The following is a 19,380-nucleotide window of genomic DNA, read 5'->3' as shown; positions in this document are numbered from 1 at the left end:
GTTAAAATAAACAAGGCAGGAAATTAGTGTATCATACAGATAGATAAGAGGGAAAGTAAGTAGGAAATAAAATTGTGAGAGAAATGACTGATTTCTGTGTACTCACAGAGTAGAACCACAAACCCAGGAGCTGTAGAAATAGATAAAGATAGAAATAATTTTCATTTCTAGCTTGGAATAAAGCAAGATAAATATTTGTACTTGCTCTGCTAAAGGGAAGCATCTGTATTCACAGCTAAGGCAAAATTGCAGCCCTCTCCTTCCAGTCAGTCAACAAACATTTTTTATCATTTCTTTAACAAATAGCTTACTCTCTTCCTTTCATGTTCCAAATACATTATTTATGCGTATTTAGTATTTGGATATATTCTAATATATTCCATATAAAGCTGATTTTCTTGAGGGTGTACAGCACCAAAATTTGGTCCCCGTGTTTCAGTTAAAAGCTTCCGGGGTTGGAACATCATCAAAGCCCCTCTAGTGAATTACAGACTTGCAGCCACCTTTAGCTTTTTTAGTTTAAATGGCTAGAATTTGTACCTGCTTTTCTTGATTGGCTTTAGCGTTCCTTTGCAGTAAGGAAATTAAATGTATTATGAAATTAATAATCAGCTTCAGTACCTTGAAAGAAATTGAGTGTTCCAGTGGAGCAACTTGAATGTTGGACCATAAATATTGAATGATATGTTATTAAAGGTTACTTTATGAAGGGCTTTAAACAAAACATATCGGCAGAAAGAATTTTCAGTAGTAGCAGACTGACCGATGTCTTTAGTGTTCAAGTAAGTGAGGAAAGACTTATGGGGCATCTTTCTTTTTTCACCTGTCACTTCATAAATTCTGTGTAAGTAATTAATAATTCAAATATAATTAATCTAAGTAGCTCTACATTTGGGAACATAGAGAAGAAATACAATAGTTAAGGTATTTAGATTAAGTACATGGGAACAATGTACTTAATGAAACAATGACTGAGATGAAACAATGACTGTGCTTCTTTAGCACATCTTTATTCTTCCTTGAACTCAGTCTTTTCTTTCAAGATAACTTTTACCTGTTTTCATGGTGCTTTGCTTTTCTTCTCCCCCAACTCAATCTCTTTCTTGTACAATGTCACTTTCAATAACTTATGCCTCCTCCTTCCTAATTTCTGATCTCACTTTTCAAACTGCCTGTAATGCTACCTGCTGCAACTTTTATGGTTGCAATAAAGGTTTAGGAGTCTGCAATAAGTAGTATTTGTTTTTCAAAATAATCCCCAACAATTATAAGACAGTCTGAGAAAGATTGTAACAAAGAGTTATTTTGATAAATGGGACATTTTGAAACTTACCTACCCAACGACAAGGCTGCAACTGTACTCAAGAAAGGTAATGACGGAGTTTATTGGTGAAGACTTTGTCAGTCATAACTGAGCTATTATAGCACCTACTTCTTAGCTTGTTGCTACCATATGTTTTTGGTATGAGCAATAAAAATGCTAGACCACCTGAGGCTTGGCTTCAGAAGACCTTCCTGTGAGTTTCTGAGGGCATCCCAACTCATGTCACTGATTGTTCCCATGCTTTTCCTGGGCATTTCATAGGAGTCTTTTGAACCTACCTCAAGCCTATTGATCAAACCATCTGTTTTTTCCAACAGGCAGCATTTGAGAACTGAGGTTGTTCCAGACTGATCTAGTTAATGATTAAGAGTAGGAAACCTGAACGCTTTTTTGTTGGAGGAGAAAAGGGGGTCATCAAGATTCAATGATTTGTATTCTGGGGCTGAAAACAGCCTGCTGTGATGTTCTCAGCAACTGAATCAAAACATTTGAATTTCTATACATTACGTACAACTCTAACTCTGCAATTAGTAATGCATGATAGTTGATTGCCTCATATTCTAAACCCACTTTAAGTCTTCTAATAAATCTTTTCCCTTGCAGTCAGCTGGTGCTGCAGATACACGCTCTGGTCAGCAGTCAAAACTGTTTCTAACTTCTGTATTTCTACACCTTTTTCCTGACATTTAGTTTACAGAAACAAGACTCAGTTTCATGAAGTCAGCTCAGACATGGGAGCAAAAAATGCAAGGATTTTGCCATGAAATGATAATGATAATTTTATAAAGAAAAATAGAGCAATCGTACTTAATGTCACAGTAAATAGTAAATAAGGAAAAAAAGTGATTTTGGCATACTGAATCAGAGACATGCACCAGAACTTCAGAATGATCTGGATATTTGGTATGGTTATTCTTTTATAATTCAGACTGTCAAATGTATTTTGCTGTAGTACACATCTCCGCATTTCAGTTGAAGTTATTGCATCACAGAATCACAGAATGTTTGAGATTGGAAGGGACCTGAAGAGGTTGCCTTGTCTAACTCCCCTACTCAAGCAGGACCACCTATGGTAGGTTGTCCAGGACTATGTCCAGTTGGGTTTTGAGTATCTCCAAGGACGGAAACTCCACAGCCTCTCTGGGTGCCAGTGCTCAGTCAACCTCACAGTAAATAAATGTTTCCTCATGTTCACACAGAACCTCCTGTATTTCAGTTTGTGACCATTGCTTCTGGTCCTGTCACTGGGCACCATTGAGAAGAATCTGACTCCGTCTTCTTTGCACCCTCCCTTCAAGTATTTATGCACATCGATGAGATACCCCCTGAGCCTTCTCTTCTCCAGGCTGAACAGTCCCGGCTCTCTCAGCCTTGCCTCATAGGAGAGATGTTCCAGTCCCTTAATCATCTTTGTGGCCCTTAGCTGGACTCTCTCCAGTAGCTCCACATCTCTCTTGTACTGGTGAGCCCAGAGCTGGACACAGCACTCCAGGTGTGGCCTCACCAATGCTGAAGGAAGCATCACCTCCCTTGACCTACTGGCAACACTCCTATTGCAACCCAGGTTACAGCTGGCCTTCTTTATCATAATGGCACACTGCTGCTTCATGTTCAGCTTGCTATCCACCAGGACACCCAGGGCCTTTTCTGCAAAGCTGCTTTCAAGCTGGGTGGCCCCCAGCATGTACTGGTGCATGAGGTTGTTCCTTCACAAGTGCAGGATTTTGCACGTCCCCTTGTTGATCTGCATGAGGTTTGAGTTGGCCCAGTTCTCCAGCCTGTCAAGGTCCCTCTGGATGGCAGCACGATCCTCGCGTGTATCAGCCACTCCTCCCAGTTTTGCATCATCAGTAAATTTGCTGAGGGTATGCTCTTCCCCAACATACAGGTCGTTAATGAAGATGTTGAACAGGATTTGACCCAGCATTGACCCTTGGGGTACATCACTAATTACTGGCCTCCAACTAGACATGGTTCCACTGATCACCATCCCCTAGACCCAGCTGTTCAGCCAGTTTTCAGTCCATCTCACTGTCTACTCATCCAGTCCATAATTCACCAGCTTCTCTGTGAGGATCTTAAGACAGATGGCGTTGAAAGACTTACTGAAGTCAAGATAGACAATATCCACCGACTTCCACTCATCTACCAAGCCAATCATTTAATCACAGAAGGTTATCAGGTTGGTCAAGCATGACTTCCCCTTGGTGAATCCATGCTGACTGCTCCTGATCACCTTCTTGTTCTTCATGTGCCTGGAAACAGTTTCCAGTATTAGCTGCTCCATCATCTTCCTAGGGATGGAGATGAGGCTGAGTGGCCTGTAGGTTCCCAGGTCCTCCTTCTTTTCTTTCTTCAAGATAGGAGTGACGTTTGCTTTCTTCCAGTCTTCAGGCACTTCTCCCAACCACCACAACCAAAGATTATTGAGATTGGCCTCACAATGATATCTGCCTGTTCCCTTAGTACTTGCAGGTGCATCCCATCAAGGCCCATGGATTTACATATGTCCAGTTTGCTTAAGTATTCCCTGACCTGATCCTTGTCCACCAAGGGTAAGTCTTCTTTGTTCCAGACTCTTCCACTAATCTCTTGGACTTGTGATTCCTGAAAGCTGGTCTTGCTAGTAAAGACTAAGGCAAATAAGGCTTTCAGTACCTCAGCCTTTCCATGTCTTGTGTCACCAGGATCCCCGCTTCATTCAGCAGCAGGGCCACATTTTCCTTGGCCCTCCTCTTGTCACCTATATACTTACAGAAGCCTTTCTTGTTGTCTTTGACATCCCTGGCCAAATTCAACTCTAGTTGGGTTTTGACTTTCCTAACCACATTTCTGCGTGCTTGGACTGTGTTTCTGTATTCCCTGCAGGTTACCTGTGCCTGCTTCCACCCTCTGCGTACTCCCTTTTTGTGTTTGAGTTTTGCCAGCACCTCCTTGTTCATCCATGCAGGCCCCCTGGCATTTTTGCCTGAGTTTCTGCTCATTGGTGATCCTTGACTAATAATCAGCTTTCGTAGCCGTGAGGCTACTTCTAGTTGTCTGTACAAGCAGCTGTAGATGTTTTCTGCATCATCGTCTTGACACCAGGCCAAAAGTTTCAAGTATATAGAGAAGGTGTTATTAAACGGTCTTCAATAAAAGATATTTTAGAAGTTGCATTTTTCTTAAACTTTTGAAAAGTCATAGCTACAGGAAATGGAACAGGGAAGTAAGACTTTTTAATTAATTCCTACATTCAGTGTTTTGAAAGCACGTCTTATGCATCTTTGCGTTCTGATCCTTACAACTCCATAGACAGATTTTTGGAAAAAGATGCAATTATTTGTAGGTTTTGCTTCAGTATCAACAACATCGTTATTTTTCCTCTTATAATAACACATTATAAACCACCAAGCAAACTGAAATTGCTGCTTATCAACAACTTCTGCATAACTTCTGAAAAATGAATGGAGGGATGCAGACCTGCACGTGTTTTTTGTGGACGTCACGGAGCTGGCAGACTTAATCTGCCCTGGCCTTGAAGCTGACCCACTGCAGATGGTGATATTTCTCAGTAAGCCATAAGAATAGTCATGTGTCCCAGGTGGCACAGTAAAAGTGAAAATTGTTGCAGTAGAGATAGCACAACAGGATTTTAAACACATGGGATAAATCACAACCTTTAGAAAAGTGTGTCTTCAATTCCTAACCTCTGTGCAGTGTTAATATTCTTCATGGTATAAAAATTATGTCAATACATTGTTAGCATTGCATCTTTCTCAGCATCAAAACTCCCAGAAGTTTGGGATTATGATTATTGTTCTCCTCCCCACAGTTACCCCTAACTAGAAGTTTGGTTAGCAAGAACAGGTCCTGAAGGAATAGGCATACTGGGAAATCATCTCAACGGTATACTAGGTCCTTCCAGATCAAAACTGAGGCACTTTTTCATATTTATATTCAGAAATTTCAACAATTGTTACCCAAAGTTTATCTGGGAGTTTGACAGATGAGTCAGGCCTTCATCCTCCAAAGTTGTCATTCAAATCTTCCATTCAGAAACTGGGTGGACAGAAATTGGAAATAAATATACTCTCTTCCTACCTCTCAGTGTGCCATCAAAGAGTCTGTAATGTAAAAAAGTGGAAGATAATTGTAGAGGTTGAAAAAGTTTTATAATAATGTTTCTCTTTTCTGTTTTAATAATATATACTACAAATTGAGTTATCATAACAATTATTCTCAACTGCAATAAACATTGCAGTAGCAGTTTATTAAAAATAGATTCCTGTTATTATAATTTTAAATCTCGATAATAGCCTCAGCCAAGAAGCCTCTTGGGTTTTTTCCTCTCTTTACTCCTAAATTATTGTGCTTGAGAAAAGAACAACTATTAACTGGGAAATATTTTGATATTTCTATGCTTCCCAAGTACTATTTATGTCTTTTTGGTGGACAGACCACTTGCTTGCATCCTTTGGCAAAAGAATTCATGCTCAGAAGAAATAATATGTGCCCAGTGCTTGAACAGGAAGTATCTAGAAAGGTTTCAGCAGGTCTCTTACTATTTGCAGAAACCTCCCTTTCACAGGGGTACTGCAAAACTCAGACCCCTGGATTTTATTTTTCTCTGATGCTAATCAGCACTAAAAAGAACTTCTTCAAATACATGACATTATGCTTAAGGGTTAGCTTGACTTGGACCAGCAGGAACTTGTCTACCTGATGTCACAAAACAAGTGCAAGATCATTTTGACAATCCTGATTCCTTGCCTCTTTGGAGATCACATTAATATATAAACCCTGAAGGACTAACAGCATCTCAGATTCACTTCCAGAAAAGAGAGATCATTCACTGGGTATATCAGACTAGGAGATTTTGAAATCACTTTAAAGCATCACAAGATTTTATATCTCAGAACCTCCTCTACAAACTTTCAGCTGATGAAAGGAACCACTTTGGAAAGAAACCTGCATGTGGGTGGGGAGAAAAGGCATTTGCAGCCAGGCAGACTCAGAAGAAAAAAGATCTTCCTGAGACTGACTTCACAGCCATGAAGATGGCAAGAACACCCCATTCCTCTCTAGGGAATCTGAGTACTTTCCTGGGTCCTTACACCTGCACAAAGCAGGAGCACCAGTTTCTTAAGCCCCTGCTCCACTGGAAGAATTTTCCTCCTGCTCTCCTTGCACTGCTGTTTGTTGTGTGAGGGCAGAGCTCCGTCCTCTGTCTGCCAGCCCTCCTGCTCAGCCACTTTGTCCCAGAGGAGGAGATTTGGCCTGCAGCCACCGCCTCATCGCAGCAGCCGGAGGACAGCTCAGCGAAGCTCTCAGCAAGCAAGTTTGGACACTTCTTTGGTCTGGGTTTTTACAGTTGGGCACCTAAGTCAAGCAGCCTGCATCTAGCCCTAAGCCTACTGCATATTTACCAGAAAAGACATGAGCACTGGTCTAACCTCTCCAGTGTTGCTGAATGATCAAGTTCTTTCAGTATTTAAGATGCCTTAATTAGCATTCTTGACCCAATTTACAAATTTCTTGCTGCTTTGACTAATCTTGCAGACTTGAACGGTAAAGTCTTAGCTTGTAGACAAGCCTTAAGCTACAGAATGCAAATATCTTACTAAATAATTGTTTACAAGGTTCTCTTAAAATAGAGGCTGGACATCACCTGCAGTGCGTAAATATTGTTTTAAATGCCCAAGTCAAGAAACAAACCTTCTTTTCCAGTATTCAGTCACTACAGCTAAAAATAAGCTGCTTAGCACAATAAGGAAAATATGAAGCACGCAGTAATAGAAAGCACAGTATATTTCCAATGTCAGCCCTGTAACCCGAGATAAAAAGATGTGAACTCTTTTCCACTGATCAAGGGTGAAGGAGCTATTTCCCTCTTCTACCCAATGCAGACACATGCGACATAGTGATGGAGTCTATTTAGAGACTTGCTTTCTATTGAAAAGTTGCTGACAGTGCTCTATAAGCTTCAGCAGTAACCAAATCCGATACAGATTTGGCCACCAGGGATTCAGTAATCGCTGGGACTCTTGACTTAGGGCCTCCAGCTCACCTTTTGCCTCCTTTTCCCAAGCCTATTATATTATTCTGCATAGACTGAAAATAGAATTGTACAGTTCCACAGTTTTCCAGTCCAGAACTGAATTTCTTGAAGAGATGGGGGAATCTACATTTGATCTTTTTTGTTCAGAAATCCTGCAGCAAAGTAAGAAAAGGATAACAAATGGATTGTTTTCTTTTTTAGTGCCACACGTGTACTGTTTGTTTTCAAATACAATCTGATATATACATATAAATATATATGTATATACACACAACTTATACAGTGTGTACATAGAATGAAGAAATCATCGTCCTTACGCCACAGCTGGTGACCAAGGTCCAGTTCTGAGCAAACTACGTAAGGAGACAAATCAAAATAGGCAGGTGGGAAAATGGGAAGATAGGCAAAACAGTTGTAAGTGGGAAAAATAACTTAGTGCCTATGTTTTTAACAGTAGTAAATACTCATAACTTGTATGTTGACTTACTTGTATGTACACTTACTTACATGTATGTGACATATTCTGAAATTACTTCCCTAAATAAGCATCTCTAAAGTTTCCATATTACATTCTCCTGCGCCTGGAACACATTCATTTTGTTTTCTATTGCTCTGCTGGAAAACTAGGAACATGTCACAAGCAGACAGACTGCTGTTTGCTTTTTATCATACAAATAGCACATCGGTGATGAGAGTAAATTGTCTTTATCCTGTCTCAGCTTATATTTCTGCAGAGTATCAGGACCTTTTTCTCCTTCTGCTGTGAAAAGCTGAGTGTTCCGCAGGGATGAAAAGCATTTAATTCCATATTTAATTTGACATGACTACATATTGAAATCATTGACTTGCATTATTTTTCTTGTGGATTTACAGAGAGGAAGGTTCATGCTATGTTTTTTAACCTTGCAGTACAGTAAAAATATACAATAAAAACAGGTTCAGATCAGATGCTAAAATGTTATGAGATCAGAAAGGAAAACTATATTGGTGAGAATCATGAGTTTAAACAGGGCAGCTGTTTGGTTGCAAATACAAAGTTTCTGTGCAATTGCATTGTGAAAATTCCATTTTAGGTAGCGTACAAGATGCTTGAAAGCTATATTCAATTCACTGATGAGAAAAGTGATTTAAATTATTTTTACAACTGTTGTCTGTGAATCAGTGATACTGGTGTTAGGAAGACTGATTTGATTTTTTTTTTAATTAAGGGAAAGAAACAACTGGTACTCGTTCCTCAAAGACTCTACTAGGAGTTTGTAGCAGTATAATTGTCTTTTCCTATTACTATCTAATTTATTTGCTATTTTGAGTTGAAAATTAACATTGGCTTTAGAAAAATACAGTATCCAAAACTGTGCTCACTTGCAATACTATTGGATTTTTTTTGCTCTCTTCTAGATTAAAAATTGCATGTAAAGGGAAAACCCCTTTGAAGAATTCCTAATTTCTATCTTTTTATTACCAAAAAAAATCTTTCTGATTGAAAGTGAGATCTTTTAAAATTTGAATTTAATTTAGTTTCTCTAAATCAGATTATTTTTGTCACGGTCTTTTTTTTCATCAGTTGCAACTATTAAAATTGTCTACCCATGTTTTCTGTAGGTTTGCAAGCATCAGTTTCAACTCTGCTTAGTCAAGAGTTTTATGCCTAAAGCAAGGATTGCATTTATCAGTAAATTTTCTGCTACTTTCATGTTCTTACAGTCATAACTACAATGTTAAATTTCTCAAACTACCAGGAAATGTTCCAAATCAAACCAAAGATGCTGTGTCCACTTCAATTGGAATAATATATTTTCAGAGCAGTTCTGTTAAGAGTCCATATTTTAAACTTTAGTTCTACAAAAAACAGATTTGTCCTGCTCATGCCATTTCAATTTTGAAAATTTCAAAGCATTTCACTTGATAGTGTTGAGACATAGTGTGTGATTTTTGCATGGCCTTTTAGTCAGCCCAAAGTAACCAGAAGCACTTGTTTCCATACAGACAAAAACTGACCCAGCTTTCCTTTAAGGTCCTTGTGGTGATTTACAGCTGTTACTACATTAACTGACTTCAGACCCAGCAGGGTCTGTTAAGTTCCTCTGTGCCCCTTAATGTAGTTTGAGATCTATAGGCATCTGAAAACATAAGCCAAATCCAATCTGCAAGAAAGGCCATGCTTGTGCTATTTTCTGAAATGGCAAGTGGTATCACTACAGAAACAAACATTCGTTTTAACACTGCGTTCTTAATCTGACTGTAGTGATAGTCTTTGCCATCCATGTCAGAGCTTCTTTATATGCTAGCCTTTAAAGCATAGCTGTATGCACACGTGGGTGTATTTCAGTATGGTTCACCTTTTCGTGCCAGCATCCTTAATTTAAATGTGAGAGCGAAACTTCTGGTCCCAGTGGATTAATTAACAAAAATGCAATGATGCATCTTGTCAGCATCACTCAGGTGGTTCAAACCGATGGACCTGTGCAAACCGAGTTACAGTAATTCATCCATGAATTACTTATCTTCAGCAGAGCAGCAAGGCAGCACTGATAATGGTTTCCTTGTTGTAGCCTGATGTCCCCGCAACTATCAGTAGAGCATTACTCTTACCCATTGCCTTGGCACGGTCAGGTTTAGCTGTGAGTTCGTGGGTATGGTGCAGAGCCTATTGAGGTCAACAGAGTAGCTCCCACTGATTTCAGTGAACCATAAGTACGGTCCGAACTCCTCACCTCTCCAGCCTCTGTGCTGAATCTGGGCTCCCAAGATATCCCAGGAATAAACCCGTGAAGGATGCCAGTTTCCATGGAGTCACGATCGATTTAACCCTCAACTGAAGTGATGTATAATTGAACAGTTTCCGTTCGCTGCACCCAGAATCGGCAAACGAGTCTTAAAACTCCAGTGCTGCTAACTAGAGGCACCTGAGCCAGGGCTTCAGCACGGCTTTCCTAGCTCAGCCAGTGCACAGGAGAACCCTGTCTTAGAGCATCCTTAAAAATGTATGAAGCAGCTTGCGTGACAAGGTGAAGACAGAAAGGTAGAGCTCCTGTGCTTTACTTTTCTATCATCATTTCATTATTTATTGACAATTTTTCTGACTTTAGTTTTGGAGTGCATATTGATTTAACATGGTGAGGTCCCTTTTACAAGTTTTTATAACTTAGACGTTGCATTAAATCGAAACAGGAAGGTCTCTGTTCTGCAGGTGCACCAGCCCTGTGAGGCTGAACATCCGCATGGCATCTCCATAGGGTTAAAGTGTATCTGGCCCCTGGAGTCAATAAGTTTTTCCTGCCTCACACTGCAAGCTCAGTGGCAGAGAGGCCCTTAAAAATATGTCAGTTCTCCTTAAAGTTACTTCTGAAAGGTACAAAGCATCTGACAGGTCTTTTAAAAGTGCAGCACTGTATGAAAGAGCAAAGTCCTGCTTAGAGAAATACAAACCAAAAATGTGGTGCAATTCCTGTTTTGTTAGACCTTCCGGGAGCAGGCAACTGCGATAATCAAGTCTCCTGGCATTCAGTTAGACACAGTGTGTTACGTTCATGGACTACAGATGTATGATCTCAGTTAAACTATAGCAGTTTATACATTTTTGCTTTAAGACACATTGATTAAGGACTTTTTCTTGGAATTAGAAGGCTTAAATCTAAATAACAGGATGAATGATCTTTAAAAAAAAATATCCACATTAGTTGGAATCCTCATTTTCAGTCATTTAAATCTAATCTCCATTAAGTATAAATCAATTTATAACTTGCTGAAATCAATATAGCTACTCTGATTTATACTAGTAGCAAATTTGGCTTCTGAACTGCAGTTTTACTGGTGTTTCTTAAAAGGTAACTCCAATGATTGTAGTCAACAGCAACTGTCAGTTTTATTTTGTTTTGTGAAACATAGCTGGCATTTTTAATCCTTTTATGAAAATGCCAGTTTTAGCAGACTGCAGCATGCAACATTTAACTAAGTGTTATAGATCATCAAATTATCTATCAGGGTGCAGTTTTCATGGAGAAAGAAAAAAGAAACTTGCCGATTTAAAGTATAGCCTTGCAGGGGTGATAAGGGATTCTCATTCCTCCATCTAGAAATGGGAAACTTGGCGTATTTTTGCGAAGTGTTTTAGCTGTTTCCTATCTATGTGATCACAAGCTTGAACAGCGTAAAGACGTGACTTTATGTCATCTGCCGATACACTGTGATAAGCCCAAAAGATATAGCAGCGCGAATGACAAAGCCAGGAAGGGCAGAGCTGTGGTGATTGCCCGTACGGCAAAAGGGACCAGAGAGGCATCTGCAGGTTTGCAGCCGAAATGCCCCCCCAGACATTTTGTGTTGGCCTTGCTCAATCTCATGTGTTCAGTTGGTTTCAAAGTGTCCCCCAAATGCTGCGCGTGTCGATCATTTTTCTTGGTAAGCCAAGCAGAGGTTGAAGCTACTGTGAAGAAGGGAAGAGCTCCTGCCTGCTCTCGCAGCAGCTTCCTCGCTACCGAGAAAGCTGTGCCCTGCCGCCTCCCTCCCTCCTCTCCCCCGCTGCCGCTTGGCTGCTCGCTAAGCCTGTCTGTCGTCTAAGGCGATGCTTGGACCTTTTGCCTTTTGTTCTGGACCACCTTAGAGGGCCAGAGAATTATTAAATCCAGTTTTTTGCATTGAAAAAGGGGGCTCAGAAGGAGTCTGTCAGCTCATGAACTTGCTAATGGTGCGCTCCTGTTGACCGAGAGTGAGCTCAGGTTCCTGTTCATTCGAGCAGTCAGTAATTTGCATGGGGAAATTTCACCTCCATTCCCATTACTGATCCATACTGGCTCTAGAGAGTGGAGCCCTGTTATTCAAAGCATCATTCAGATTTTTTTTATTGTTCAGTTGTGGCATTTTACTGCAACATTTACAAGAAAATAGTTATTATTAAACAAAGAGCATTGGGAAGGCAGTTCCACACTGAACAGAACCTGGGGGGAAATAAAAAAACAAACACAAACACAGGCATAAACCAAGGCCTGCCTACTGCTTTGGTTGTCTTCATTTCGTTATTCTCCAAGTTTCCAACAAGTATCCGTCTGCTCCCTCTACTGGGTGCTGAGTCAAGGGAGGTACCGCCAAGCTCAGCTAGATGCTGGCAGCAACTGCTCCCTGCACCCGTCCACCTTCCCACTTCGGGGCAGGAGTGACTCTGCATCTGGAAAGGATCCCCTTGCCTCCCTTTGCAGCTGGCTACTTTTCCCAGCTAACGAGGCAGGAGGGCAGAGCCGGTGCTGAACTCTTCCCTGAGGCACCACCAGGCAGGGACCTGTATCAGCCTGGAGCAAGGAGGTGCAGGACTGGTCCTCTTTACCCCCTGCTTCGCTGAGCAGGACACAGGTTGGCTTTATTGCTCCTTAAGTGTATTTATTCCTGATGTTGCAGAGTGCTGGAGCCTTGCGGGTCTGACTCTTAGCCTGTTGGCATGACAATGATCCCAACGTGGTTCAGGCTGTTCTGTGGGTTCAGTCTGTGCGTATCTGCAGGACACATGGACAGAAGATGGACAGCGAGGGAGCACCAGCTGGTTTCAGAGACTGACAGCAGCAGTTGTAAGAAATGTTATTGCTGCTATCAGTCTGGCTTCAGAACAAGCTGAGAAAGCTTTGCCTGCTAGCTATTAATGGTGTGTCGGTTTTTGAAGTGACAAAGACCTCTGAATATCGCTTGTGCTCTTTTTTTCATCAAACCTCTCACCTTGGCCTTGCAGACCCTGCACCCTTTCCTCATTTCTAAGTTTTTCCTATATGTAGTCTTTTTTCTGAAAACCAGCCCGTGAGTGTCAGCAAAGGCTTCACTGATTTATTTACTGTGCTAGTGAGCTGGAAAACCCCACTAAACTTTTTAATCAGCATATCTCCCTGGCTTCCTTCCAAAGAAAAACACAATGTCCTATCAGTGCTTCCCCTTTCAAACTCAGGACAAGCCAGGAGATGCCCAACGCAGTGGCAGTCTGTCTTTGTCAGTGCTTGTCCCCCCCCCATCACTGTGCAATGTCATGAAGAGTTGTATACTCGGGCCCCAAATCAACATAACTACGTCAGCAAGGTGCCCTACCTATGCTAACAGAGCTGTATAGATCCAATTCTGGCATAATCTCTGATCCCATGAGATCACGCCAGAGATATCTTTAAGAGCTTTTTTTACGTGCTCGCCTATTGAAGTAAGCTGTGTGAATGCACTAATCACCCAGTCTTATTCTTACCTTTGTTAAATAAAATATCCTGTCATAGTCACCAGTCCTACTTTATAAACTTTTCTAAAACGATCTTTCTAATAGCGCGGAATTTCCTTCACATAGCAACCAAAACTTGAAAATCATCAGGCAGTCATCGTCACTGAGGGTATCTGTGTTGAAGCGTTGTGAAGACAAATTGCTTTTGCTTTAGTGGAAGCTATGATTCATGAGAAAATTCATATAGCTATCATGTGAGAACTTGGTAAGAGCATCTTTTTTGCACTCTGTGATGATCTTTGTATTGAATACAGCACAAATCCTTAGATTTTTCTGGAGCAGATGAAAGCAAAAATACATGCAAGCTCTCTGGCATTTGAAAGAGGTATGAGGTAAATCTTTGGGGACAAAGGAGTGCATCTTAGCTTGGTATAGTTCTGCAAGCAAAATTCCAGAAAATTTGAGCAGTGATATTTTTCCCTCCATGTTACCTGTCGAGTTCATCCCAACCCTTCCCATACCTGAAGCTGACCTCCAGAAGAAGGATAAAAATATGTATTGTTTTTGCAGAACATTTTATATCAGCTTAGTTGTACTGAAGTAAGGGTAAATAATTTTTGCCCAGCACTGCATTAACTCAGAAAATACTCCTTTTTTGGTAGAATGTGTTGCTTATGGTAAATATCATAGTAAGTGACTTCTAGCATTTGTTTACAAATATTTATTGAAGCTAATATTTTCTTAAATGTACCATACTGAATAATTCATTAGAGGGTTGGCCACTCAGAAAAAAAAACGACTGACGTAGCTCTGGCTTAAATTGCTGCATTCAGATTTGACTGGGTGTTTATTATTTGTGTACAAACTCAGTGTTTCTAAATACAGCACATTTCCCTTTTTTAAAAATGCATCCGAAAACTATAGTTTTAGAATGTCTTTTGCACTAATTAAGCCAAAGTGCATGAATTATTAAACATGCTCGTTTGCAGTGCTCATGCACTTGAAAGGTTTGCTTTTGTTACTAATAAGGCACACACACAGCTGAAAAGAGGTAATTAGAGCATCAAAGGCAATGAACCATCCTGAAACTTCGTAATGCTTTGCCTGAAAAAAAAATATCATTCAGCTGAATAGCAAGAAACCAAAAAATGTTCTGTCCAGAAGGATGAGAACCAAAGTCTTTCCAAATAACTCCATGGATATGGCAAGAGGCTTTTAAACATCTCAAAAATACTTTCAGAATTCATGTAGGAATGGCAAAAGTGAACCCCTGTGGTTATATTTCAAAGACTGTGTTTTTAAGTCAGAAACACTTTAGTTCTCATAAATCAAAGACTTTTTTCATCCTGTGAGACCTTTTCAATCCTGAAGAAAAAGTAACATTCCCAATATTTTTCTTTTCCAGTGATTTTAATAATCTGCTTTGTTTTAGAAGCAGTTGCAGGGCAAGATGCTTCTTGCAGATGAGAAGGAGCACTGGCACTTTTTCTGACAGGAAAATGTGTACATCACATCAAATAATGAGTGCTCTGTGTAAGCCACATCAGAGATTGTGCGTTGCGTATCCAGCTTTGGAGAACAAGTTACACTCTCTGGTTTCTCATTACTGCAACCCTCTCGGAACTTCGCCCCCAGACATTTAGAAAATTACGCTAAAATGACTGCATATTGTTTACACAGATTATTGACTATGCTTTCTTATGTAGATTTAGGGAGGAAAAAAAAGGTCTTTTTTTTACATAGCCTGAAGCTCTTAAATACACATGAGAAATGTCTAGACAGCAGCTTGAAAACCAACCTTCATCTCTGTAAGGTTCAAGACTTGTCTTTTTTATAGTCCGTGCATATCCCTCGCTCTCAAGAAGCAGCAATGTGTTAAGATCCAGAAGCGGCTCTCCGAGGCGACTGCGGGGGACTGCCAATGAGCCATGCGCTATGGCTTCTGCTCCATACCGGCTCCTTCCTGGAAAGCCGACTGTAAAACAGAAAATGAGGTAGTAAGAGGGGAATGACCTGGCTGGTCTAAATAAAGCAGCGGGCGTTGTGCCGCCCGGCAGCAGCCTGTCACGGACAGTGTCAGGGTGACAGACATCTTTGGGAAAAGGCCCATTGTTGCAGGAAAGAGGGATGGGGTTTCAGGGCAGAAAATTGGTCCTCTTCTGCCGGGGCCAAGAGACCGCTGTGTTGTGTGGGAGACAACTGTGGGAGCGTGAGAGAAACCCCACTTTCTGACCTAAACACCCCTGACAAGAGGGGCAGGTACTACCTTGGTATTATAATTAGTCACAAAGTTTTCCAGCCTACTGAAATTACTGCCTTCTCAGAGGTGTGCTTTTCTGCCCGCCTTCGCGGGGGTCCTGCGCAGCGGTAACCCACACCCCCCGGCAGCCAAACAAAGGCCCTCACCACCTTCGTGAGCAGGTCTTCATTAGCAGAGAGGGGTACGTGGGGGCAGGGCCACCCGCTCCCACTCTCTGTGGGTGCCCATCTCTCTCCCCACCGGGGAGAAGTGGGCAGCAATAGGGCTTCTTACTTGGGATCCTGCGATGCTGCAAAAGATACAGCCATGGGGAGTTAGGTGATACAAGCGTTCCCCATCCAGGCTGTCTCCTTCCTGCAGCCCACAGGGAATGCTCTTTGGAGCAAACTGCCCCCACAAACGCGTTTTGGAAGGACTCGATGCAAAAGCGAACCCAGAAGCAAAATGACTGGGGTGCAGCGCGGGTGGCCGGGGGATCAGGGTCTGGGTGCCAGGAGAAGCTCTTGGGCAGCACGGACGTGCCCGCAGGCAGCTCAGATTGATGCCTGTAGTTAATTGGGGCGAGTCGGCGCCTGCCTGTGCCTGCCGGTCCGTGTGTCCATAGCCTGATGTACTTTACCCCAGCGGCAGGTACATTGCTGTCTCAGCTGAAACAGGTCTCATACGCTGAATGTGTTTGGCAGGAAAGGTGCCGTAGGAAAATAAGGTAAATGAGTAAAACCAATTAATGCTATCACGATTCGTTTTTCAAGTGGCAATCAGCATGATTGTAAGCATAAACCTCCCCCTTTCTCTCCAACCTTACATAAATATTGCTGTGGTGCATATGTCAGCCTCATCTTGAGATATGCACATCTTACTCTGTGGGGGTTAAACGCTGCGTACCGTGCGTCCCTGTTGAAGATGTAGCTAGAACAAAACATATGGTGTCAGACAGTGCCTGGAGGATTTCTATAGAAATAAACAGTGATTCCGTCCAAATGTAACTTCTCAGCAATTCTCTGTCTGTGACCCAAAATTATGGATAGAGCAGATGCTGTTAGCCTGTTAGGTAAGATTTGCAGTGCCTTGACTTATATGAGAAAGCAAAAGACCTGGTTTATTTTAGATCACTGGGAGGCTTTTAGCTTGGTTAGGAAAAACAAAATTGTTACACATATTGTTTTATAACGAAGAAGTGTTTTCCTGGTCTATTGTTTATGCCACTGGCACAGGTCAGCCTTAATTTCTACTGCTGTAAATAGCTCATGTAGAAACAGTTGTAGTAGTGCCAAGGGTCTTCTACTTTAAACATTCAGGATTCATCCCACCTGTAGATGAGACTATGGTTTTTATATCAGACATAAGAGGAAGCAGAGCTTTGTAAAGAAGGGGAAACACTGTTCCTGAAGGCACCTGTAACCATGCTTTTTTTCATATGTGCGTGAGGTTACACCAGCAAATATTTTTAGAAGGGAATGTTATTATGTGCCTGATTGCCTCTCATTTCCTTGAAGCAACTTTATGAATGCCTAAGAGGCAGGGCTAGAATAAATAAGCCAATCTAACTTCTGCAGCAGGTCTAATGCATGTACAGATATGTGGAAGGTAACACTCACCCCTGCCCAATTCCAGACAGCAGGTCCGAGGCACCTGTTTGAATTCAATAGCTTTGCGAAGGCAAATCCTCTGGACTGAGCAGGCTGCCATCACCGTGTTCACGTAGAAATGCCCAGGAATCATGGAAAATAATGAATAAGAGGTTTCCTTGACAATACAGAACAGAAAGGAAGGTTGATACAAGACCTAGGGTGCCAGCCCCAATTCATTGTGTCACCACAAAACAGCAACATATGGATGCCATAGTGGTAGAAAATCATTAGTGGTATTAATAGTACATAATCATTTTAAATGATTCAGTCATTCTACTCTAGATGGAGGGCCATTAATTGTAATTGTGAAAGTTTTCATTTAAAATGGAAAATAAGAAATGGATATCTACCAAACCTCCACATTTTTCAAGTTTTGACAAATGAAAACCAAGACCTTTTCTTTTAGGATTTTGCAAAAAAACTTCCTGGTCTTTTCAGTTTATCTTCTTCACACTTATTCTTATATTAGAACAAGAATGCTTTTCTGCTTTATTCGGAAATCTCTTTAAAACTATAGCCCTAACACTCATGCATGAGTATTAATTATTAATATTATGTATTAATAGCAACTTGTTATAGATCTGCCCTAAAGGAGTTTGCTGACCCTTGATGCTGTGAGATTGTAACATAGTAAATGGCTGACAAACAATACATCAGTTATGAATGCTGCAGCTGGTTTGATGACAGATACTCTGCTTTGGTGGCCAAATCCATCAGTTTGACGCCCCCAGCCAGTAGGTAAGCATAACACAGCGCATGACCATAAGTAAGGACTTGTTTTTCATTTTTGCCTCCCCAGGTGATCTCATGCATTTGCCACCCTACCTTAGGATGGACTTTTTATTGAACCGTGGTGTGCAGGGCACGAGCAGAGACCTGGGTTTGGGGCAAGCCTGCTTGGAGCCGCAGAAAAGCCGAACCTTGAAGCGCCCCACCGTCCTGGAGCCGATACCCATGGAGACGTCCTCCACAAGAGAAGTACAGTCATGGCAACCTGGTGCTGTGGCAACGTTACCTCAGCGAGAAGGAGCTGAGCTAGGACAGGCAGCAAAAATGAGCAGCTCCCAAGAATCCCTGCTGGACTCCCGGGGCCACTTGAAAGGAAACAATCCCTACGCAAAATCTTACACCCTGGTATAACAAAAAGAGCATGGCTGGACAGTGGCTGTAAATATTTACACTGAAAAAAAATCCAATGAAAGCTACCTTTTTTTTATTGAATTCCAATATTTATAATTAAAGAAGAAGATTGCCAAAATATTTGACAAAAAAAAAATAATATGAACGACAGACAGTGCAAAGACTCTCTTGCTTTTTTTCTGTCTGAGTGTGAGCTTCATCTGACTGGACATCTGAATTTTTGGGTAAAAGAGTCCAGTTTTCTGATCTTCACAAGCGTTTGTGTTTTTACTGATTTTCTACGAAGTGCATGGAGACTTAACTAAAACATTTTAACTGGAAGTTCAATCAGACAAGATTTAAAAGGGAAAAAAATAATAAAAAAAAAAAATCACCCTATTTGTGAATTCAACAGGAACATTGATTTGGGAAAACAAAAAGTCTTTTGTCATGTTTGCACTTTTTTTTTAAATTAGAAAATGGGTCCTTGATTGTTCTTTTTTTGTTGTTAATTAGGATGAGAGATGTCAGTGGAGGGGATTGATTTGGGTTTTTTTTAATATTAATTTAATGAGACACTCTTTGCATTTTGTCTATGCGAAATAAAAGGGTCTTCTGCCTTTATTTGTGACGTCTGCTTCCATTGCCTTCTGCCATACTTGGTTATCCCTAAGTGTAACAGCCATGTCAGTACCGTACCCTGAACAATGGCTTCTTGCACCGTGGGCAGAAAGGGAAAGCGGGGGTCATACTTTTGGAAAAAAATTGGGGTTCGCTTAACCACAGCTTTTGCTACCATTGGGCAGAGAGCCATAACGGCGCAAG

General features: G+C 41.2%; 1 protein-coding gene across 1 annotated transcript in view; it reads left to right on the top strand.

Moving 5' to 3' along the window:
- DSCAM (Down syndrome cell adhesion molecule) overlaps positions 1 to 19,085 on the top strand; it is a 413,961-nt gene extending 394,876 nt beyond the window's left edge. The window contains exon 33 of the mRNA XM_009891369.1: positions 18,236 to 19,085. Within this exon, the coding sequence (XP_009889671.1) occupies positions 18,236 to 18,576 (341 nt within the window). The 3' untranslated portion in view covers positions 18,577 to 19,085. The remainder of the gene's footprint in view (positions 1 to 18,235) is intronic.
- Positions 19,086 to 19,380: the final 295 nt, after the last annotated feature.

Source organism: Charadrius vociferus, unplaced genomic scaffold (assembly GCF_000708025.1).
Source record: "Charadrius vociferus isolate BGI_N301 unplaced genomic scaffold, ASM70802v2 scaffold298, whole genome shotgun sequence".
In the NCBI taxonomy this organism is placed as follows: domain Eukaryota; kingdom Metazoa; phylum Chordata; class Aves; order Charadriiformes; family Charadriidae; genus Charadrius; species Charadrius vociferus.
The sequence above is the reverse complement of the archived record's forward strand: the minus strand, read 5'-3'. Positions and strand labels throughout refer to the sequence as shown.